Consider the following 15,619-nt stretch of genomic DNA (forward strand, 5'->3'; position numbering starts at 1 on the left):
TGAATCAAAAAAGGATTGGCCCACTGGGCCAAAATTTCCCACTGCTGATCTAGAGGGCAGGACTTTTTGTTCGTTTGACTTTTAAACCACCTTTCGTCTTATCAGGATTCCAAAATCCTAATTAAAATGCCACCTTTATTTGCTTATTTTTACTTTGATATCCCACCTTTCCTCCAAAGAGCTTAAGGTGGCATACATAGTTCACCCTCTCCCCATTTCATCCTCACAGCAACCTTGTGAGGTAGGTCAGGCTCACAGACTATGACTGGCCCAAGGCCACCCATTGAGCTTCCTGGCCAAGTGAGCTTCTTTGTCCAACACTCTAACCCACTACAACACACTGGCTTGGCTAGATATCTGTGAATGTGAGGCCTGAAGAGTTTGTGATGGACTAGAAACTTGCTTAAAGGCATAGTAGGCTATTACTGTATCAGTACTCTATTGGGTCAAAGTCATCTTTTGTGTGTGTGTGTGTGTGTGTGTGTGTGTGTGTGTGTGTGTGTGTGTGTGTGTTGAGCATTCTGAGCACCCACAGATCATCAAGCAGCTGCTCAGTACATTTCTCCTCTCAGATGCCTGCCATCCTTCTTTGGAAAGAAATGTTTTCTGCCTACAGGCGAGTGGCCTTGGAAGAGCCGGACTCACCATGTGGAGGCCAGCGATGACATCTGCTCCATACTCGCTCTGGATAATGGGCTTCTGGTGAGCTTGGTACCAGTTCTCAAACTGAGAGTTCAGCTGCAGGCGGATGACCTCCAGGTGTCCAGAGTCGTGGTACCAGGAGAAGTAGCTATTTACGCAGATGACGTCCACGTAAGGGGCCTGCAGAAAATTCAAGTTTGTTTTTAGCTGATTTTGAGGGGCACCCGCTAGATGGCAAGCATTCTCTGTCTCTCTCTGTGCCCCCTTTCCCACATCCCCGAACATACTGGGGGAAGGAGAAGGGTGCGAGCAACTCATTCTTGCATAAGCTCCATAGAATTGCAGAGTTGGAAGGGACCACAACAACAGACAAGCCCTGTATCCAGGTGGAATCAAGGTCTTGCTAGTTATTCCTGGGCTGCAGGGGGTTGGTCTAGATCAGGGGTCAGTGAACTTTTTCAGCAGGGGGCCAGTCCATTGTCCCCCAGACCTTGTGGGGGGCCGGACTATATTTAAAAAAAAAAAATATGAAAAAATTCCTATGCCCCACAAATAAGCCAGAGATGCATTTTAAATAAAAGGACACATTCTACTCATGTAAAAACATGCTGATTCCCGGACCATCCGCGGGCCGGATTTAGAAGGTGATTGGGCCACATCCGGCCCCCGGGCCTTAGTTTGGGGACCCCTGGTCTAGATGACACTTTGAAGTCCCTTCTGACTCTATAATTCCATGAGGACTGGGGGGTCGGAGATTCCCCACCGCTTGGCCTGGATATTCCATGCTGAGCACCTTATAAATTATCGGCATAAAGTGTTCTTTTTGGGAAGGGCAGAAAGCCAGCCTTAAATAACATTAAATAAGCAACAGAGACAAAGGGATGGTGCTTACTCCAAGATCTAGAGCGTAATTGGCATTTGTGATGAACGTGACTGGGCGCGTGGGGTCCGTGGCTTTGGTGTGAGTGATCACCTCCCTGCGTGCAAAGACAAAACCACAACTGTTTCTCGCTGTGCAGAATTAATTCATCCACATGTGATTCCATCCTCCTGCACTTCTGAGGGTCTGCATGGCAACCTGGATGGTTGCGTGACAAACTTTTAGTTTGTTAAGACTTGAGAACATAGGAAGAGCCTGCTGGATCAGGCCAATGGCCCATCTAGTCCAGCATCCTGTTCTCACGGTGGCCAACCAGATGCCCTTAATGTGAGTTACAGGTAGGTAGCCGTGTTGGTCTGACGCAGTCAAAACAAAATAAAAAAATCCTTCCAGTAGCACCTTAGAGACCAACCAAGTTTGTCATAGGTATGAGCTTTCATGTGCATGCACACTTCTTCAGATACCTGAAGAAGTGTGCATGCAGGTATTCTTTAGGTATCTGAAGAAGTGTGCATGCACACGAAAGCTCATACCTATGACAAACTTGGTTGCTCTCTAAGGTGCTACTGGAAGGATTTTATTTTTATTTTGCCCTTAATGTGAAACTGCCAAGCGAGATTAGAGCACAAGAACCCTCTCCCCTCCAGTGGTTTCTACCGTAGCAACGGGAATTCAGACACATTACTGCCAGCGACGGTGGAGGCAGAGCATGGCCTTTGCAGCTAGCAGCCATGGATAGGCATGAATTTGTCTAATCCTCTTTTAAAGCCTTCCAAGTTGGTAGCCATCCCTGCCTCGTGGGAGGGAGTTCCATAGTTTAACTATGCGCTGCAAGTACTTTATTTTATCTGTCCTGAATCCTCGTAACATTCAGCTTCCTTGGATGTCCATAAATTCTACTGTTCTGAGAGAGAGAGAGAGAGAGAGAGAGAGAGAGAGAGAGAGAGAGAGAGAGAGAGAGAAACTTTTCTCTATAAAATTACCCATGGCATGTGTAATTTTATAAACTCCTCTCATGTTGCCTCTGACTTACCTTTTCTCTAAACTAAAAAGTCCCAAACTCTGCAACCTTTCTTCATAGAGGGTGTCCCCTCCATCCTCTCTGTTATTTTGGACTTGTTAAACACTTGGTACCTGTGGGGGTCTCCAAGCATCTAACAATACTGTTAAACACACAGACATATGTACAGTGGAACCTCGGTTTATGAACGAACCTCTGTTTACGAACGCCGCAGACCCATCTGGAACGGATTAATTCACTTTCCATTACTTTCAATGGGAAAGTTCGCTTCAGTTTATGAACGCTTCAGTTTATGAACAGACTTCCGGAACCGATTACACCCATGCTTCGGGTTAAGTACGCTTCAGGTTGAGTACTCCGTGGACCCGTCTGGAATGGATTAATCCACTTTCCATTACTTTCAATGGCAAAGTTCGCTTCAGTTTATGAACGCTTCAGTTTATGAACAGACTTCCGGAACCAATTGTGTTCATAAACCGAGGTACCACTGTATAACATCTATTTATTTAACGGTTGAGGTACCGTTTGACTGTAAAAAAAAAACCACAACAAAACAACCCCCCTAAGTTGTTTACTAAAAGAAACATTCTAATTAACGGATAAACAGTTGAAAACAGGTATTTGTAAATATTGAAAAGGTGATCAAGAGTAGCTAAGAAGGAATACAACATGCCTAGCTTATACAGGTCTGGGGAGGCGTTTTCTCCAGATAAATAATGTTTCATTGGGGAGCAAAAAGAGCACAGCAAAGGTGCCTGCCTGACGTCAAACGTCTCCTCAGGTCTATGAAAACCTGGCTGAGGGAAATGAGAAGTCTTTACCTGGCGTCAAAAGTAAATCAACAAAGGTGCCTTTGCTAGGTAAATATATGTGACACTTGAGTTCACTTTGGGCAGGCTGAGTGCCAGGCTACAAACTTCACAGCACGGTGTGCGGCAGATACTCACTTGAAGTAGGAGCCGGCTGGGGCCAGCGAAGAGGCCGGCTCATTGGCCACTGACCACATCACGACCGAGGGACGGTTCTTGTCGCGGCGGATCAGCTCCTCCATCACGATGAGGTGGTGCTGGAGGCTTTTGTTGCCAAAGTTTATGCTTAAACGGAGAGCAGCAAAAAGGGGGGGGGGACAAGGGTTTCATCATAAGGCACACTTTTTGCCTCTTTTTCTCTTTCTCTGAAAGGATCGAGCCAGCAGTAAATCACACCATGCAGGTTGGAGTTAACTCTTCATTAGCGGAAGCAGGATCCGCACAGGAGTGTCAGGCCTAATGAGCGCAGCAACTCATCTCTAGCAGGTCTTGCCTCATGGATTGAAAGTCCCTGCCTCCCCCCAGCTGCCTAAGTCCCTTCCTCTCTTGGGTTTTTTCCAAGCAGTCGGAGACTGCGCCTGCACATTGCCCATCTCTCCACCGCCCTCTTCGTACCTCTTCTGGTTGTAGACCAGGAGGGACAGGAGCTTGTTGCAGGAGGGGGGGGAGACACCCGTGACTTCACCAGCCAGATCTCTCTGGCTCTTGGCCTCCCTCCTCCCCTGCTTCAGCTTCTGCCTCTGAGTCTGGACTTCTCTCTGCCACAGGCTCTTCCTGCTCACTAAACCCTGTTGCCTCTTCAGCTTCTGACACCACCTCTCCCCAATCTTCTGCTGACCACTCACCACCATTCCACCGCCAGTCCCTGAGCTCTGAGCCTTCTTCCCTTGGGGGTTCCCCAGCTGCTTCCTCCTACCATTCCTCTGCATCCAACCAGTCCATGGCAATCTCACATGCTCCTTCCTCACCTCATGCACAGCCGAATTATTCCTGTCTTTCTCCTCAGCCTCCTGCCTACTACGGGCCTTAACGTAGTTCCTTAAGTACATCTGCTCCCACTCAACCTCCCGGCCAATGGGAGCTTCAGATCCATCGGCCAGCCCCGCCCCTTTGTGTCGTGAGGCCAGCTCAGCCAATCATTCCCAAACACGTCACCACCATTGCCAAATTACCTCAGCGCATCACTCTATAAATCGCTGGGGAGCTCAGGGAAATCGCCGCTCGCTCACCTGTACTTCATGCCCACGGCCGGAGACTCATCGATCACCACGATGCCGTAAGCGTCACAAAGCTCCATTATCTCCTCGGCGTAGGGGTAGTGGCTGGTACGGAAGGAATTGGCGCCCAGCCAGCGCAGGAGGTTGAAATCCTTCATGATGAGGGGCCAGTCCAGCCCTTTGCCACGGATCTGCCGCGGGGAACAAACCCGGTGAAACAGGAGAGGCTACAAGTTAGCAAGAGCAATGGTCCTTCGCCAACACTGGGCTTCCAGCTGAGCTGCCACTGAGTGATGGTCCTCCTCCTTCAATATTAAAGCAAGTTTCTAGTCCTCATGGGCCTGAAGGGTTGATTGACATGGGAAACGGTCTCTTGCAGAGCCAGACCGTTGAGCCACCTAGCTTGCAACCATCTAGACCAGGGGTTGTCAGCCTGGTCCCTACCACCCACTAGTGGGCGTGTCAGGATTCTAGGTGGGTGGTAGGGGGTTCTATGGCACAAGCTGAATCCTCCTTCCATCGAGCACTGGTGGGCGGTAAGGAAATTTCACCATCAAGAAAGATGCATTAGTGGGTGGTAGGTATAAAAAGGTTGACTACTCCAGATCTAGACCAAAGGTTCCCAAACTCGGTGGTACCACTCCATGGCAGGGTGGGAATAGCTAGGGGGGAAACGAAGAGGCAAGGGGGCAGCAGGGGGGCACTAGAGAGTGTATTGATCTCTTATTACGATTGACCACCCTAGAGACTACAGCAGGCATCCCCAAACTGCAGCCCTCCAGATGTTTTGGCCTACAACTCCCATGATCCCTAGCTAACAGGACCAGTGGTCAGGGAAGATGGGAATTGTAGTCCAAAACATCTGGAGGGCCGAAGTTTGGGGATGCCTGGACTACAGCAAAGCACTTTCCTCACTTTGTATTTGAAGTTTTGCCATTCTTATTGCTTCCCAAGCTATTTCCTTGGGCCGTGTTTGTTTGTATTTACAATGCCGAGTTGTCACAAGATAGCCAAGCTATTGATTTTCTTATTAATTAGTTACAGCACATCTGTGACAGGTGCTGTATTATTTATTCGTAATGACAGGCAAGTCATTACGAATAAATATTTTGTGCTGTAAACTTCCTAGTTAAGAATGTGTAAAAATATTTTTCATACAGTATCAGGTATCATCGGATTTGTTGAATTAATTAAACTAAATAGCTTTAACTGAATTTTGAATGAATGCGCAATTAACCATTACAGTTTTGAGTTTTATAGTGTTATTAGCTTCCTTAATGGGTCATGCAAACCACAGTTCTGAATGATGCTTTTTATAGGGTGGGGGGACACTGGGGGTGAGCTTATGCAACCCGGGGGGGGGGGGAGTTTGGGAACCACTGATCTAAACCCAGGTTGAGAGGTTTCTGGGTGAGGCCCATCCTGCTTCTTAACCCAGCCCCCCAGCCCATCACCGGTGCTCAGCAATAACAGATCCGAAAACAAGGCGCTACTCAACTCACATCAGAGTCTTCGTGCTTGTTGACCCCATGGAAGTAGAACGGTTTCTCGTTGATGAGGAACTTGTTGCGGGTGACCTGCACAGTCCGGATGCCTACCGGCTGCGTGTAAGTATCTTCGGAGACAGTGCCGTCCACCTCGGCAGAAAGCGTGATCTGTGGTCCGAAAAAAGCCACCCTTTTTGCTTCAGCTGTCTCAGCACGCAAGCCCACACCCCAATAATCACCAGCCCCCCCTGAATCTGAGATGTAGCATCCGGGGAAGGAGAAATTTCTCTGCTGTGCCAAAGTAACCTGTAATCTGCACCCTGCATAATTTGCAGGAAATTTGCTAGACTTGAACCCAAGGCCTCGTTCTCCAACCCAGGAGTAGGCAGAAATGTGCTGCGAGGATCAGATGCGGCAGCGGGTGGGCAGCCGGGACCACACCCCTTTCTGCCCTCTGTGTGTTGTCCTTGCCAAGAGAATTGCCCCACTAAACTGGCAGAGTTTTTCACTGGAGGGCTCCCACAAGGGCTGTGGATGGGAAGGATCATAGGAAGTCAGATTGTTAGTCCACCGAGCTGAGCATTGTCTACTCTGGCTGGCAGCGGTTCTCCAGAGTTTCAGGCAGCCCTACCTGGAGTTGCCACTGGGGATCAAACCTGCTCTACCAGTGAGCTATAGCACTTCCCTAGAATTTGAGTAAAGCGGGCGTGGCGGGACGCAGAGATTTTAAAAAGTGGTTTTAATCAATGCCAGAGGTAAAGTAGGGATGGAAGGACACTTTCCCCGATTCCCTTCTCACTGGACTCAAACCGTGCTTTAAACGGCCATTGCTCCATTTCCTCAGTGTCCTCCCTTTGCTCACTCTACTCAAATCTCTGCCACAGTTTAAGATCATCACTTTCCCCCTCTCAGTTTCCTTCCATTCCTGCTTTATTCAAAGCTCTAAAGGTAAAGGGACCCCTGACCATTAGGTCCAGTCGTGACCGACTCTGTGGTTGCGCGCTCATCTCGCATTATTGGCCGAGGGAGCCGGCGTACAGCTTCCAGGTCATGTGGCCAGCATGACAAAGCTGCTTCTGGCAAACCAGAGCAGCACATGGAAACGCCGTTTACCTTCCCGCTGTAGCGGTTCCTATTTATCTACTTGCATTTTGACGTGCTTTCAAACTGCTAGGTTGGCAGGAGCTGGGACCAAGCAACGGGAGCTCACCCCGTCGCGGGGATTCGAACCGCCGACCTTCTGATCAGCAAGCCCTAGGCTCAGTGGTTTAACCACAGCGCCACCTGGGTCCCTATTCAAAGCTCTACTGAGGTTTAAAGCCAGCTTCCTGTGTGTCCCTCCATCCCGTCTTTTCCTGTTGGTAGAGCAAGGCAGGTGCCCTTCCTTGGATTGCTCTTAATCACTGGAAATCCTATTCAGTTATGTACACCTGCCTTCTGGATTTTCAAGTCGGCATCCTCCCCTACTCAACTAAGCCCTGAGCAAGTGTCAGAACATTAGTTTTCCGCTAGGGGATGACGCAGATCTGAGGATCCTGGAAAGGGGTCACGTGCAAAATCCAGGCCTTTGTTTCTCTCTCCCCCTCCCCACCAGAACTGAGTCCAAATAAGGCTTAAGTTACCTTCAGGTAGTAAAGGTAACCGGGATGTTCATCCATCAGGTACGGCCACCAGAGTAGAGGGTTCACCACTTTCATCTCGCCAGCAGACCCGTTTCCAGTTGCCACGGTGACACCATCTTGGTCACGCAGTGTCAGGGTCAAGGAGTAACGGGGGCTGCCCCGGACTGAAACCAAATACTGCACCAAGCCTGCCCCAGCAGAAGCAAAATAGGTGAGCTGGCGAAGACAGCGGGCTACAAATCAGAACAGCTCCGTTTCGGATCCCACTTCTACCACCAACTGAATCCCTTAAGCATCCTAAGGGAGGCCATTTTCTCAGCCGCTGCTCCCACAACAGTTTGGCGGGAAGCAACCCCGGCCTACCTCACAAAGCTGTTGTGACGATTGTGGGGTAAAGGGCTTTGAAGAGAGGGAATTGGGGCCATCGCTTGGTTTAATAAACCTTAGCTTGTGGGATGCCATTTGGTGGCCAAAACAATCGTTCGTTCAGAGACTTCCTGAGGTTGTAGATGGAGTGAATACGTCACAGCAAGAATATTCTAAGGTGGCCACTTTGATAAGTTGAGGGCCTTCTGGCGATTCCCTCCTTGTGAGAAGTGAGGTTACAGGGAACCAGGCAGAGGGCCTTCTCGGTAGTGGCACCCGCCCTGCGGAACGCCCTTCCATCAGATATCAAGGAAATAAGCAGCTATCCTATTTTTAAAAGACATCTGAAGGCAGCCCTGTTTAGGGAATTTTTTAATATTTAATGCTCTATTGTTTTAATACTTGATTGGGAGCCGTCCAGAGTGGCTGGGGAGACTCGGCCAGATGGGTGGGGTAAAAATAATAAATTATTGTTATATTATTATTATTTCCAGCCACAAACAGCTTGTTCCCACGGAAAGCTTTTCCTCCATCGACACTGCAGGATCATTGTCGTCCCACCCCCACCTGTTTTCTAAGCTCTGGCACTTCAGATACCTACCAACATTTCCCATCACGTCTGTGGTCACAGTGATGTCATCAATGTAGGCCAAGGGGGTGGTATACAGCAGGACAGGTCGGTGGATCCCAGCGTAGTTGAAGAAGTCAAACGATGTGTCTTGAACAAAATAGCCTTTGGGGTACCTGGGTCAAGGAGGAAGGGTTCAAGAAGACATTAAAGGGGGTGGAAAATCCCCACACTTGGAAACGGAGGGTTGGAAGGCATGCTTGGTCTGATTCACCAAACACCTGAGGTTCCACGCATTTACACTGAAATGATAAGTTCTTATTTGGAGGTTGTTTCCTGTAGCCTTGCATAAAATATGGATGTTACAGTTTTACTTTAAGTGGACCAGGGAGTAGAATTATAGATGTGCTTCTACCGGTTCTCCGCAAATTTTGCTGTTGATCCGTCATCGAAAACTCTTTCAATATTCAGCAAGTCGTGATATTTGATTTTGCTATTATGTACCCAATAATATCCAGTTTCAACAGCTGAGGTATGGAAGGTTTTGATAATTGGTCTGTAACGTTTGTAACATTGAGTTAAAAGACAGCTGACATGTGACAACACATGAAAGTTTGACAGCTGAAGAGACTTCACAATTGACGGAGAGCAAACCAATAAGAAATGCCAGCGTGCCTAAACCGCTTGGTAAAGTTGCAGCACCTGGGATTAAATTCCACAAAATTAAAAAATCTGACTGAGGGAAACCGGATTGATTGTTCTTCCTGCAAGTAATATGCTTAATTCTTTGTTTTAAGGGGGGAGGAGGGAAAATCCAAGAAAACACCTAAGATTATGTGCGAGAAGAAAGCCTCTTCCCTACACCAGGGGACCACAATGGAACAAAAGCAGGCAAAATGCACTTCAGAGCGACTTCCTTCACCTGTTCTAGACAGAACATCCCAGAATCTGTGGCTAGAGGGTTGCTGGGTTCCTCAGCAAGGCCTTCAACTCACATGGACTCGTTCTCCATATAATGGATGGTCCCCGGAGGCAGCGTGTGGGGCGTCAGGGTGTTGTTGACAGCAATGGTGATTCGGCAAGGCTCTCCTGGAGCATCGCGGAGGAGATGGTTGATCTCTGCTTCAAAGGGGAGGTGTCCGCCCTCGTGCTCAGTCACCTGGACCCCGTTCACCCACTGCAACGGAAGAAAACGGGATGTCTAGTTGCAAAGTCTCTAAACAAACAAGGGGGCCTGAAGGGAGGCATGCAGGTCACATGACTTGGAGCGGTGGGAAAACAGTGGCTGGACTACAACTCCAAGCATCCCTTGCTATTGGCCATGCTGCCTGCTGGGAGTTGTCAGCCAGCAATACCCAGAGGGCCCCAGGCTCCTCATTCACATGTAATAACTCCTGAACTTGAGAGGCAGTGGTGGTGCAGTGGTTAGAGTGTCAGAGTAGGACCTGGGTTCAAATCCTCACTCGGCCAAGAAGCTCGCTGGGTGTTTTCCGGGGTGGGGGGCAGTCACTCGTCTCCTCTCAGCCTATCCTACCTCACATATTTGTTTTGGGGGATTAAATAAGGAAGAGAGAGAACCATACACACCACCTTGAGTTATTGGAGAAGAGTGTGGGACAGAAATGCAGTAAAATAAAATAAAATGCAATGGTTCCAGAAACCAGGCAGGCTTCCATGGGGAACTGCACTGCACAGGGAGCCCCATACTCACCACGATCGAGTAGTAGTTTGCACTGCCAACCCGGAGCACCACTCGTGTCCCAGGATCTCTCAGGAGCCAGCGGGCTGGCGGGAACACCTCCTTCTCGTACCAAACCCAGCCGATGTACTGACGCAGCTTTGGATCTTGCGTGATCTCGTTGAAGCTGGCGGGGACGGGCATGTCAATCACTGGCCCAGACTGAAAGAGATGAGGAAGGTATGTTGGACATACAGGGCAGAGATGTTCTCCCATGCAGGCCTGGAATTTGGCCCAGTGCTCTCTGGGTTCACCCACTGAAAACATGTTGAAAAGGTTGCACTGGCTGTCAATTTGCTACGGGACAAGATTCAGGGTTTTACGGCTGGGGCATGCAGCACTATGGGGCATGATTTTTCTGGGTTTTATTACGGTTTTATGACCTGTATTCCATTTTGTGTTTCATTTCTACATACCACTTGTATACAGTCATACCTCGGGTTGAGTACACTGCGGGTTGCGTACTTTCAGGAATCAGGATGCATACTCCGTGGACCTGGAAGTGTTTACTTCTGGGTTCCGCCGTGTGCACGCGCAGTAGCATTCCGCACGCTTCGTGTGTGCGAAGCACTCTATTGGCGCTTTGGGCATGCGCTAAAGCACCACTTGGGTTAAGTACTTTTTGGGGTGTGAACGGCACCCCGAAACAGATTGGGTACTTAACCCGAGGTACCACTGTATTCTCCAAAACTAGAGCAGTTTGTACATCCTGACAAGCAAACTCCAGCAAACTTTTATCTAGGTTGCCAATATATTTGTTCTGCTCTTCTGCATTCAAAAATCTGCCTGATGCAGAGCAACTTAGCAAGTTATGATTTTTTTCTAGGTAGCTCATAGCTCAGTTGGTTAGAGCATGGTGCCGATAATGCCAAGGTTGCAAATTCAATCCCTATATGGGACAGCTGCACATTCCTGCGTTGCAGGGGATTGGACTAGAACATGGGTAGGCAAACTAAGGCCCGGAGCCGGATATGGCCCAATCACCTTCTAAATCTGGCCCGTGGACGGTCTGGGAATCAGCGTGTTTTTACATGAGTAGAATGTGTCCTTTTATTTAAAATGCATTTCTGGGTTATTTGTGGGGCATAGGAATTCATTCATTGTTTTTCTTTAAAATATAGTTTGGCCCCCCACAAGTTCTGAGGGACAGTGGACCCGGCCCCCTGCTGAAAAAGTTTGCTGACCCCTGGACTAGAATAATCCTCGGGATCCCTTCCAACTCTACAATTCAGTGATTCTACCGTATGACCTGCTAAATCATGTCTTGGCCTCAGGCGATTCCATTTAAAGTACAGGATCAGTTTGGAATATTAAATGTGGCAATCACATCCAGAAGCCAGTAGAGGGCACTAATGTACAGGTGCTGTTTTCCATTCATTGAAGCTGCAAAGAGCTCACTTGCACAAACAATCCACTATTTACATTTCTATTTTCTTTGGCCTAAAGTCTAACATGTAAACAGTGGAGAACTACAAACCCGATCTTTGATTTTACTCACCTTTTCTGAAGCACACAGTATTACTTTAAAACTGCTGTTAGCAAGTTACTAATGATCAAGCACATTCTGCTTTTCCAAAACCTTTCCATTCCAGGTGGTTATTCAATTAACTGTGCCTGAGTTTGTTTTCCCCCTCCCTCCCAATGCCCTTTCCTTTAGTGTTGCATATTTCCTTTAGTGTTGGACAACTCAAAGGCACAGAGTATCTTAATATTAATATTTGCAAAGTGCTCTCGGAAGACTTTTTCAGCTGAACAGTAAAATAAAACAATGCATTAAATAACACCCTTTCTGTCTCCTGATTCACGGATGCACGTGCCTACTTCCTGCTCTTTGGGGAAACAATTATTTCACCAGCTTTGCACTTAACAGTTTATTTCCTCACTCTTGCGCATAGAAATGCTGAGCTACTTCCTGATATGCTAAACTTCTCCTTTCCGTTGGAGCTGAAGGGCAATCAATGGCAACTCCTTGCTCTCTCAGCTTCTATCTTTCCAACAAAACTGTTACAAAAATCCCAGTGCACTGTTCACAAATACAGAAAGCCCACATCTACGCAGTGGCTGTGTGCCCAGAGAGCTAAGCCGAACCTCCACATTCAGTGGCAGTGTACCTCAGAGTACCAGATGTTTGGGGGGATCACAGGGACTGGTCATTGCATCCCCCCCAAACACTTCCCCCAATTTTTGGCTCTCTCAAAGAACCTGGGCAGCCAGAACCATGGGTGTGGCCAGGATTTTTGTGGGGGGGGGGGCAGAACCTCAGTTTGTTATGTATTTTTATTTACTGGGAGGCAGCTGCTCTGCCCTGACCCCCCTTGGCTACACCCATGTCAGCCTCTGTGTTGGTTATTTAGGTTAACAGGGCTTTTGGCTTGATCCATTTGAGATGCTCAGATGCTGCTATCAAACAAGAACTGAAAAACTAAACCCATAATTCACTATACTCTTTTTGGTGCCTTTTTTGTTTAGGCAAAACCTACTGAAGCATGTAGAATATCGACACACGTTTTCAGCTTATTGTTGATTTTTCTTTTTGAAGGTTTCAAATGGCTGTTTTTAACTGTTTCTTACACTTTAGCTGTGGCTCCTGCATTGCGGGGGGTCAAACTGGATGACCCTTCCAGCTCTTCAATTGTACAGTTCCACAATAATAATAATAATAATTTATTATTTATACCCCGCCCATCTGGCTGAGTCTCCCCCGCCACTCTGGGCAGCTCCCAATTGAATATTAAAACAATACAGCATTATATATTAAAAGCTTCCCTAAACAGGGCTGTTTTCAGATGTCTTTTAAAAGTAGGATAACTGCTTATTTCCTTGACATCTGATGGAAGGGCATTCCACAGGGCGGGTGCTGCTACCGAGAAGGCCCTCTGTCTGGTTCCCTGTAACCTCACTTCTTGCAATGAGGGAACCGCCAGAAAGCCCTCAGCGCTGGACCTCAGTGTCCGGGCTGAACGGTGCGGGTGGAGACGCTCCTTCAGGTATACAGGACCAAGGCCGTTTAGGGCTTTAAAGGTCAACGCCAACACTTTGAATTGTGCTCGGTGCTTTTGCAATCAAGGGGGAAGCAACTTACTTAACAATTTATTTATTTCATAAAATTTATCTTGGCAGCTTAAATAAAAAATAAAAAAATCCCGCCTCACCGTGATGGTGCCCGCCTTCTCCGCTTACTCACCTGGGAGAGAGGCTTCTTGTACCAGCCTTCCACAAACCCCGCATCCCTGCGCTCTGACCAGTCTGCCCTGAAGCTCCAGAGGCCTCCCAGCTCCTTCAGCTCCCTGGAGGGAGATTCCCGGGGGTACAGCATCCCTCCATCCAGGGCGCCCCCCTGCTGGCAGCACCCCAGGACCAGGCACAGGGCGCAGAGGAGCAACAACTTCATGCTCCCAGACAGCCTGACCCGCTCTCCGCTGAGGCTGGAGAGGCAGTCGGCTGACCTCCTGCCCAGCTGACTGTCGGGAGCCAATCCGAGCCTGCATGCTAGGGGAACGCCCACTTCCCACCATGGGGAGGCAGAGGCCGCCATCTTGCTTGAGGGCACTGCCAGAGCTTTGCCAGCCTTTTGATATGTCAGAGGGAGTAAAACAGACTAAAAAAAAGAGGCAATTGGATGACTTAAAATATTTATTTCCAGGAACTATGTAGGGCCAGGGAATATCTGTGACCTTCCTCCCTATGTTGCTGGACTCCAACTCCCATCATACCCAGTGCAAATTAGATGATGAGTTGGGATTTGAACCCTGGTCTTCCAGGTTCTCATGCAACTCTCTAACCACTATGCAACTTTGCCTCCCTACGGAAAGCTGACTCCACAATAAACCTATTGATTCTTTTTTTCTACTGTCACTCAAGTTCAGTGGTCAGCAGACTGCAGAGTTACACAGTTGTTACTTATTTATGCAAACGGTCCAAACCAGAATCAGCAGCATGGATTGCAAGGTGAGGGCAAAGTCTGTGCCTTTCATGCGTTCTTTATATTTTCCTGCTTTGTATAAGATGTGTTGTCTTTATAAAAGAAGAGAAAAGGTGGTGCTTTTCAAGGAGAGAGAGAGAGAGAGATACTTTGTGCGTGCTTAAAGACACTTTATGCTATTTAACACCAGTAAAACTGGCTAAGATGTATAGGATGAGTAGTAAAACATGCTGGAAATGTAAAGAGAAGGATGGTGAATTTTTTCATATGTGGTGGACATGCGAAAAAAATCAAAAGATTTTGGGAAATGATATATAATGAACTGAAAAAGATTTTTAAATACACCTTTCCCAATAAAAACCGGAGGCTTTTTTATTAGGACTTATAGGACAGGATATAGTAAAAGGAGACCAAGCATTATTTATGTATGTGACAACCGCGGCTAGGACTTTGTTAGCCCCAAAATGGAAAACTCAGGAGTTACCGACGATTGAAGAGTGGCAGACGAAAATGATGGACTATGCGGAACTAGCAAGACTGACTAGCAGGATCCGAAACCAGGGAGAATCAAGATTCCAAAAGGATTGGAGTAAATTTGTGGACTATATGGATAAGAACTGTAGAAGTTTAAAGACACTTGCAGGACTGAAATAAATCCTACGAATTGACTTTAAGTAGAAGGAATACAGGAACTGTGAGATAGGAGTGGACAAGAAAACCGAATGGGGGGAAGGAGGGAAGTCAAAGCTCGGCAGAGCAAAGTAAATTGTAATAATTGATTAGATGCTAAAAAGAGGAAATTTTGTGTTTATTATGTGTTGTGTGTGTGGTTGAATGTTTTGTTTTTGTTTAATGTGTTTAATTGGAAAACTTAATAAATTGTCTTAAAAAAAATAAAGACACTCTTTATGCTTTTATGATATTTATTGACCTTCTATTGTGGCAGTACCTACACTTTGGAACTCCTTGCCTACTAAACACCAAACAATAGCATTTACTGTACTCTTTTTGTCGACTGCTAAAAACATTGTTAAGGCAAGCCTACCCAGATATGTGGCGTGTTGACATGTGTTTTAATCTGGTTTTTAGTTTACCACTGATTTTAATCATTACTTTAAAGTTTTAAATAGCTGCTTTTAAAGTGTTTTTTCCTGTTAATTTTTTTGTTTTATCATTGTAATCCCATCATTCCCTGGGTGGTGGTACCACCCAATTCTGCTGCAATGCTTTCCTCAGACACCCATCTTGTTATATTAAAATTGCAAGTGCCTTGGGGCACAGACGACTTTTCAGCCTCTTGCTTATGTTTTCCTTTGTGAAGCCTCATTTTTCGTTCAAGGACCCTGT

The 15,619-nt window shown here is 47.3% G+C and overlaps 1 protein-coding gene across 1 annotated transcript in view; it reads right to left on the bottom strand.

Moving 5' to 3' along the window:
- Positions 1 to 13,771, bottom strand: part of GUSB (glucuronidase beta) — a 17,743-nt gene extending 3,972 nt beyond the window's left edge. The window contains exons 1-10 of the mRNA XM_035138761.3: positions 13,535 to 13,771; positions 10,324 to 10,512; positions 9,608 to 9,789; positions 8,646 to 8,788; positions 7,679 to 7,866; positions 6,072 to 6,224; positions 4,582 to 4,760; positions 3,491 to 3,637; positions 1,535 to 1,619; positions 646 to 822 (exon numbers count right to left, since the gene is read on the bottom strand). Of these exons, the coding sequence (XP_034994652.1) occupies positions 646 to 822; positions 1,535 to 1,619; positions 3,491 to 3,637; positions 4,582 to 4,760; positions 6,072 to 6,224; positions 7,679 to 7,866; positions 8,646 to 8,788; positions 9,608 to 9,789; positions 10,324 to 10,512; positions 13,535 to 13,741 (1,650 nt within the window). The 5' untranslated portion in view covers positions 13,742 to 13,771. The remainder of the gene's footprint in view (positions 1 to 645; positions 823 to 1,534; positions 1,620 to 3,490; positions 3,638 to 4,581; positions 4,761 to 6,071; positions 6,225 to 7,678; positions 7,867 to 8,645; positions 8,789 to 9,607; positions 9,790 to 10,323; positions 10,513 to 13,534) is intronic.
- Positions 13,772 to 15,619: the final 1,848 nt, after the last annotated feature.

This window comes from Zootoca vivipara, chromosome 14 (assembly GCF_965207765.1).
Source record: "Zootoca vivipara chromosome 14, rZooViv2.hap1.1, whole genome shotgun sequence".
NCBI lineage: Eukaryota > Metazoa > Chordata > Lepidosauria > Squamata > Lacertidae > Zootoca > Zootoca vivipara.